This window comes from Helicoverpa zea, chromosome 13 (genome assembly GCF_022581195.2).
Source record: "Helicoverpa zea isolate HzStark_Cry1AcR chromosome 13, ilHelZeax1.1, whole genome shotgun sequence".
NCBI lineage: Eukaryota > Metazoa > Arthropoda > Insecta > Lepidoptera > Noctuidae > Helicoverpa > Helicoverpa zea.
In genome coordinates this window covers 10,376,609-10,384,341 of record NC_061464.1, presented here as the reverse complement: position 1 = coordinate 10,384,341, position 7,733 = coordinate 10,376,609, and the positions used below count along the sequence as shown (strand labels likewise).

General features: G+C 36.7%; 1 protein-coding gene across 1 annotated transcript; it reads right to left on the bottom strand.

Annotated features, from left to right (window-relative positions):
- Positions 1 to 3,038: 3,038 nt before the first annotated feature.
- On the bottom strand, positions 3,039 to 6,529 carry LOC124635546. The gene is made up of 2 exons (XM_047171459.1): positions 5,994 to 6,529; positions 3,039 to 5,679 (listed from the first exon to the last, which is right to left on the bottom strand). Exon 2 carries the CDS (start codon positions 5,673 to 5,675, stop codon positions 3,039 to 3,041), a length of 2,637 nt encoding a protein of 878 aa, XP_047027415.1. The 5' UTR covers positions 5,676 to 5,679; positions 5,994 to 6,529.
- Positions 6,530 to 7,733: the final 1,204 nt, after the last annotated feature.

Here is a 7,733-nt window from a genome sequence, read left to right as displayed (position 1 = left end):
ATTTACAGAAATTGGGATCTCTACGAATATCCAGCTTTACCTAAAACTACAAAGCATACGTGGTCTATCAAAACTGCATCTCAAATTGAAAAACCAAGATACGTCATTATAGGCTTAGGTGATCTTCACACTGCCCCGCATCACGCTGCATCTTGCGTGTCGACGCACCTACGCGCGTTCCTGCGGGAGTGCAGATCTGCATCATCGTGCGGGTTTTTCACGCACTCACGCGCGTAGGTGCGTTTTGTAAATTCACGCACAGCGAGTTCCATTTTCAAATATACACGTCACGCCCATTCAAAATCACGCGCGGCATTGCGGGATTCAGTGTGCCATACCTTGCGTCTCGCCCCGCACCTACGCGCGGGGGTGCGTGTTTCTCCGCATGTATGTGCATGATCCGCATGAACGCGCGTGGATGCATTTTCAGTGTGTTGGACTATGCGTGTTTTCCATACAAACGGAGATATTTCCATACAACGGAAAAAAACGCATCCACGCACTACGCTGCATCATGCGGGGCAGTGTGATAATCGCCTTACAGACAAATAGGAAAAATAGTGCAAGTTCTGACATGTCTCAATTCGATCACTGCAATGTTCGCGACGTAAAAGTGTACCTAAATTCAACTTATTTTCCATATGAAAGTCTTAATGTGAACTTCGCTAATAACAGAATTGCATTATTATATGAGCAATACGTCAGATTTCAACAGTCGTATTACGGACGCCGTCCAGAACCCTTGTTAAGTGAGAAACAGTTTAAAGATTTAGCACCGCTGTTTGTAGTCGATTGCTCTAGACAAGCAGATAATCTAAAGGCGGGTCCTGTCGTAGATGTAAGAGTAGAAATTGAGAGTGATTCGGAACTACCAGATCAAACTGCAGCTTATTGTCTCATTCTGAATGACTGCATTGTTGAATACAAGCCATTAAGTAACATCGTAAAGAAGATATCATGAACGCAGATACCATCATAGTTGACCTCCAAGGATTTAAAGATAATCAAAATAATTTTATCGTGAAGGAAGTGGCCATTGTAAGTCAGGAACTTACCCAAACATTCTTAGTAAAACCACCATATCCGTTTCATTATTTGTCTAAAGAAGAAAAGAAGCAAGTGAGATGGATAGAAAGAAATCGAGGAATTTACTGGAGTGAGGGCTACATCGATTATAAAGAATTTCAACGCATCGTAGTATTATATCTCGAGAATAAGAAAATAATGACCAAGGGTTTGGAAAAAATACAGTGGATTAAAGAATTATGCACGAACTGTAAAGTGATTGATCTTGGTGAAAAGGGATGTCCTAATCTTTCAACATTAAAAAGAATGTTTTTAAAAAATAAAAGAGACTTTAACTGTGTGCATCATAGAATTAACTGTGCATTAAATAATGCTGTGTGTATAAGAAAATGGTATTTTGATAATAACATGTCTGTGTTTAATTTATTCAGCAAAAAGTTTGGAAATGATGAAGTGGATTGTTAATAATGTGTCATAAAATACCATTATACATACTTATATTATGAAAAACATTCGTTTCATGTTCATTCCTGTCTATTGCACTTACACGTGTCTGGTGCTAAATATGACACCACACAGGTGCACTCGTATAAAGAATACAGGTTTAAACTTGTTAAAACATGACATTGATTCAAAGCATACGAGTCTTTATTGAGTACTGTTACATTAAACTATTTCACTTCCTTCGTCATTGCGCTGTCCGTTGTCGAAGTGGTAACATCTCATCAAAAAATAAAACATTGTAAGTATTGACCCTATATCTTTCTATCCGTATATCTTTATTACTCATTTTGATTTAAAACTTACTTATTGTTTTATTTGTTTCAGATCATCAATAATGTGTGATTCTCCTGACATTCCTTTCTCACAATACGCTCAAGGTTTTCCTACTCCAAGTTTGAGCTGGCATACACCAGAGCCACAACCTCGTGCGAGTAAGAAGCCTAGAGTGAGACGTCAAAAGCAAAAGCAGACTCCAGTGTACCAATCGTTCGTCATCAACAATGAGAAGAAAAAAGGTGTACGGCTCATTCAAGTACAAGTGTTGGACATTAATGAACAACAAAAACCTGCAACCCCTGACGGAGAAGTGCTAGTGATGAGTGCGCAATACGTTGTGACTGAGCCTGTGGACTATATAATGGACGAGACACAGGCATTAATAAATAAAATATCCAAAAAACTTTGTGAAGACTATAGTTATAAGTTATAAGTTAAGTATGATTATTTGTAGATATGTATGTAAATATGTTGCATGTGAATAATATAGGTAGATTTTAGTTATTAACTTTAGGATATTTCTATTATTTTGTCTACACACATCACATGTTTAATTGTAATCTTTATATGGGTCATTCTAAGTTAAGAGGTAATTCGTTGTATGAAATGGCGGCACGGGTTTTTTTTTATATATTTTTACTTAAGTATACATTTTTAAATGTAAACAGCTACGTTGAAAACGTTTACAAAGGGTCCAGTCAATTTTTTGGTTTTATCTCGTTTTATAAGTGACCAGGGGAAGTACGCAATACAGGGGAGAGACTAGGTGTACAGGGGAAGATACTTCATGAACAGGGAAGAGATAAAAAAAATTAACTAGGTTATTTTTAAGAATCATCTTTATTTATTTTAATTATGAATTATTTATAATCAGACTTTTCATTTCTTAGCAGTCTTCTTTGTTTATAAAATTAAATGCTTCCTATGTGCTAGGTACAAAACATGAAAAACAGTAATAAAAAGAAACAAAAACAAAAAAATCTCTTTTGAATAACAGTATTAAACTGTGCTTGTGCTTAAGCTACAAAAACAATTTGAAAAAGATGTATTTTTCTTGTCTATCAAAACAAAACTACCTATAAATATATAACTTTTCTATCAATAGGCAATAATTAAATAAAAAGAAACAAAAACTAAAAATACTCTTTTAAATAACAGTATTAAACTATGCTTGTGCTTAAGCTATAAAAACATTAAAAACTTTTAAAGGTAACTAAAAAATACTTTTTTTTCTAAAAGCCGCGTTCGAAGACATCAACGGATTCATTAAAAGCGTAAAAAATACGCTGCCCCTTCATTTTTAAGTCAGGGGCAGGTAGTTCTTTTATAACCTGATCCCAGGTGATGAAAGAAATATCGTCATCATTAATTTTAAAGTTCTTTCCAGTTTCATCACAGATTTTACAAAATACAACTTGAACTTCATTACTTTCTTCAACACCTGTGCACATTGCAACATAACGATATTCTGTTTTTCTATCTTGAAGTTTAACCAGCACAAAGTCCCCATTGCAGAATGTTTTTTTTCCAGATGTTGAGGGCTTTGGATCTTCTTTGTGCATTCTGGTTATATTGCTTGTGGTAGGTACAGAAACTTGTATTTCTTGAGGCTTCTTCATACGTTTTTGATATGCAATTTGAATTAGTGGCTCATCATCTGAATCGCTAGCTCCGTATACATCATCAACATGTAGACGAAATTCAGCATGTGTTTGTGGATAATCCAAAGTACCCAACTGAAAATGACGACATAACTCAGAGTCACAGAAGCAGCTCAAACTTTTCAATATTAGACAATTGGGTACGAATACGCAACCGGTAACTTGGTGAACCTTTAGTGTTCCTGAAAAAGTCTTTATACCATCAGTAGATCCCAATCTTTCTGTTTTTTCAGTTATTTCTGAGTCATCTATTGTGAAAACTTTAATATTTGGACAGGTTTTCTCAAGGGCTTTGGCTAAGTCATCTATTGATGAAATATCGGTGCCACTCGCAACTAGTCGATCAGCAGTTCTCTTGCAAGTTGCACCCACTCCATCAGGAGCTCCCTTACCGTGACCTGCTTCATGGAAATTCCACGTGAAATTTTGAAGCCTGGGGTAGAAAACATCCAACATTGTGGCCAAAACCTTGAACATAATTTTGTTACGATATTGGGTGACCGGCCCATCGCTCAAGAAATGTAAATTCGTAACAGTAGCCGGCAGACGGTCAAGTACGGGTTGTAAATGGGCCCAAATTGCAGGAGGTGAGTGCGATAAATTTTGTGACAAAGTGCAATAACAATCGATTTTTAACTCTTGATCGACGTCTTTAGTGTACACTACAACAGTGTGCATACTTATTTGCTGTCTCGATCCTCCGAAATGGAAGGATTGTACTTCTTCAGAGTATTTTGTGAGATAATTTTCACTGAAATCTACATGTATTATTGCTTCCGACTCAGTAAGGGACTCTTTTTTCGTTTTTATAGCTTGGTATTGGTGCACTATGTTTAGTTCGTGATTCAAAAACTTGTCCATCTTTGATTCCAAATCCAAAATTAAGTCCCTTGGTTGAATCTGTAGTGTGGTTTTAACGCATTTCGTTACAGTCCGTGGTTTTTTATTTTTTAAATCGACAATATCTTGGCGTACACTTTGCCACTTGCTGTAAAATAGTGGAATCGAGTTGTCGAATTCCTTGTAATGGAGCCCTTTGTTTAAACACGCCTTGCACTCGCGTGATAAACATTTTTCATTGAATCTATTGCAGCAAACTTTATTGAGAAGATCCACGTGGTTAGAGACAGATATTAGCTTAGCATTGTAAAGTGACTTAAGTGTTAAATCTATATTGCTGTGGGTAACACACATGCAAGTGTTACGATTGTCACAGCGTGGTTGGACGACCCAAAATGGTCGGAGGTTGCAAAACATTGCGTAGGATATTTTCATGTGTGTCTTTTCCACAAAACGTTTGTGCAAGTTGAGTAAAGTATCTAGCATAACTCGTTTTTGCTTACGCTCGCCCTTTTTCGTTATAAAGTCTTTTTTTCCTGCACAAAGTCTACTGCTTGACTCATCTTCCATAAATTTGGCTATGCTCGTCTTCAATTTCTCACAGTTTATTCTTGAGCTGCGTTCTATATCTAACAGTCTTGATTTCTTGCTTATGTTACTTAAAGGTTTCATTTTCATTTCTTTCGACAAAACATCATACTTTTTTACTATTTTCCCGCTTAACACTCTCCTGAAGACTCTTTTTTCTTGATTAGTGGTGAGATTAGAAAAATTTTCATTAAGTTGTTGGGTAACAACTTCACTGAAAAGTAGTTTCTTCTTTATAGTTTCTTTGTCGGCTGCACTTACTGCACTTACTAGTGAATTTACTTTAGTGTTGGGTGTGATAAGAGGTGGTTTTTTCATCCGTTGTACTTGTTTTTTGTAGCGTTGGACTGCAGATTTAAGTTTAGCTATTTCTTCCGCTTGTTTTTTTATTTTTAGGTTTCTTGCTTGTCTTGCTCGAGCTGCCTTTTGCTGTGCTGCCTGCTTTCGCCTGTTTATATTTTGAGGAGGCGGTGGGCCTTCATCGTCTGAACATGGTGGTGTTACAAAAGAATTACTTATATCTTGGAGTGCTAAACGTCTTCTACGAATTTTTGCTTTTTCTCTCCATATTTTTCTAGCCTTCCGCTGCTCTCTGGGTGTCATTTGGTTCACAGTCTTAATAGTTCCTTTATCTTTCTTCTTCTCATATTTTTCCCTTTCCTTAACTCTTTGTTGGGCGTACTTATCCGGGTCATTTTTAATTCTTTGATAACGTAATCGTTCTGCTATCCTCTTCTTTTCAAGCCGTTCTTCACGCGTCATTTTTTTTCGAGGTGCCATTTTTCTGTAAATAAAACGTAATATTGTATTATAAAGCTAAGATAAGCATAACGCCAAGTAAAGGATTAGAGAAAACTAGAAGTATTAATGGAAACGCGTAAAAATGTATCTCCCCTGGACATTAAATATCTCCCCTGCCATCAAAAGAGCCAGGGGAAATACGCCAGGGGAGATACATTTTCGATAGAAATCTAAAATAGCCGTAAAAGTATTTCGCGCACGTCATTCACACACAAACATAACAATGTATACACTATTCATAGTAAATATTGAAGTATATATTAGTATTTTAACAAAAAAATGCAATGTAAAACTTACCAGAGGAAAGACTGCATTCACTCGAACACTTCTGCACCCAGCGAGTGGCGTGGTCGAAATGGCCGACAATAATGGCGGCGCAGTTGCTTATGCGCCGTTTGCTGCTAACTTCACGTTACATACTATGCGTCCAAGGTCACAACTTCCACAGACTAGAAGAGCAAAACTGATTTTTGAACGAAAACAAAAGACCAGGGGACGAGACACGAAACACGTTGGACAAATTTCAGTGTTCATATTTTTTTTAAAGAATTGGAATAAAAGCACTTTTACTTGTAAGATACTATTACTAAGTTTACTGTACTTATGAAATTAAAGAATTTTAAATGATTATTGAATTTTAATACATTCATAATTACTGATATACAAATAAAGTCGGTTGGGGGACAGACCAGGGGAGAGATATTTTTCTTATATTAGAGCTTATTGTGACTTAATTACGTACATTTCTGCAATAAATTTTAGTGACCACGTAGAAAACATTTAGTTTTAAGTGATAAATAGGTTATTTGTAAAGTTTATTGAAAAAAAAGATATTTTTTTGTCGTTGCCGTCGAAAGTACCTCTTAACTTAGAATCACCCATATATATGTAAGGAAACTTTGTGAAAACTATAGTTATAATTAAGTATGATTATTTGTATGTATGTAAATATGTTGCATGTGAATAATATAGGTAGATTTTAGTTATTAACTTTAGGATATTTCTATTATTTTGTCTACACATCACATGTTTAATTGTAATCATTATATTAAATATATAAGGAAATCACATTTTACTATAAGTTTATAAAAATAATTGTACCTAGCCATAATTAGCTGTGTTAGTATTGTAGTGTAAGTAACCAATTATTCTGGTAATATTATATTTGCGCAGGAAGAGATATAAAGTTAGTTTATAGTAATATTGTAAAAAAAAGTAATGTTTAAACTTATTCTAGATTAGTTTGTAGTTTGATAATTTACATACAATAAGTTACTGTTATATAAATAAATAAATAGTGTAAAGTTTAAAGGAGAAGGGAATGGCTCCATAGGTTCCTGGGCCCAGGTGTTAACTGAATCAAAGTAGCCTTATTTGTAAGAGGATATAATAACAAGGCTTCACTAAAAATTTGGTGAATTTTGGCTACCCAGAAACCAAGTTATCTGAATTATAGTAAAAGTTAGGTTATATTATAACATTGTATTTTTTATGTAATTTGCGAAATACTTCTGAATCACTTCGGTTGTGTAATGGTTTTATGCATGAAGCATGTGAAAGCCTAACCTGTTAGATCTTCGAGACATCACCCTACGCAGCGGCAACCGGCGCGTGCCCTGGACTTTGGCCGCGTTTCCACTGACGCGGAGCTGGGCGGAGAGGAGCGGAGAAGAGCGGTGAAAAGTGGTCAGTGTTTCCACTGAAGCGGAGCTGGGCGGAGAGGAGCGCAGCTGAGCGGAGAGGAGCGATGAAGAGCGGTGAGTGGTCAGTGAGCGGAGCAGAGCGGAGTGGAGCATGCTTTTGGAATCGCGCATTTTTACAGACACACTGCACGCGAGTCACGCACCGCCCCGCTCCGCACCGCTCCGTACCGCCCCGCTGTCCTCCGCTCTGCACCCCAATGCTCGCTGTCCTCCGCTCTGCACCGCCTCGATGTATGAATATTCGCTCAGCTCTGCTCCACCCCGCTCGTACTGTTTCCATTGAAGCGGAGCGGAGATTTCAAGCATAATCATTGGTCAATTTGTGCACCGCTAA

Bases quoted from the DNA above. Each gene is read 5' to 3' on its own strand.
- LOC124635546 (XM_047171459.1), bottom strand. From the start codon at position 5,675: ATGGCACCTCGAAAAAAAATGACGCGTGAAGAACGGCTTGAAAAGAAG.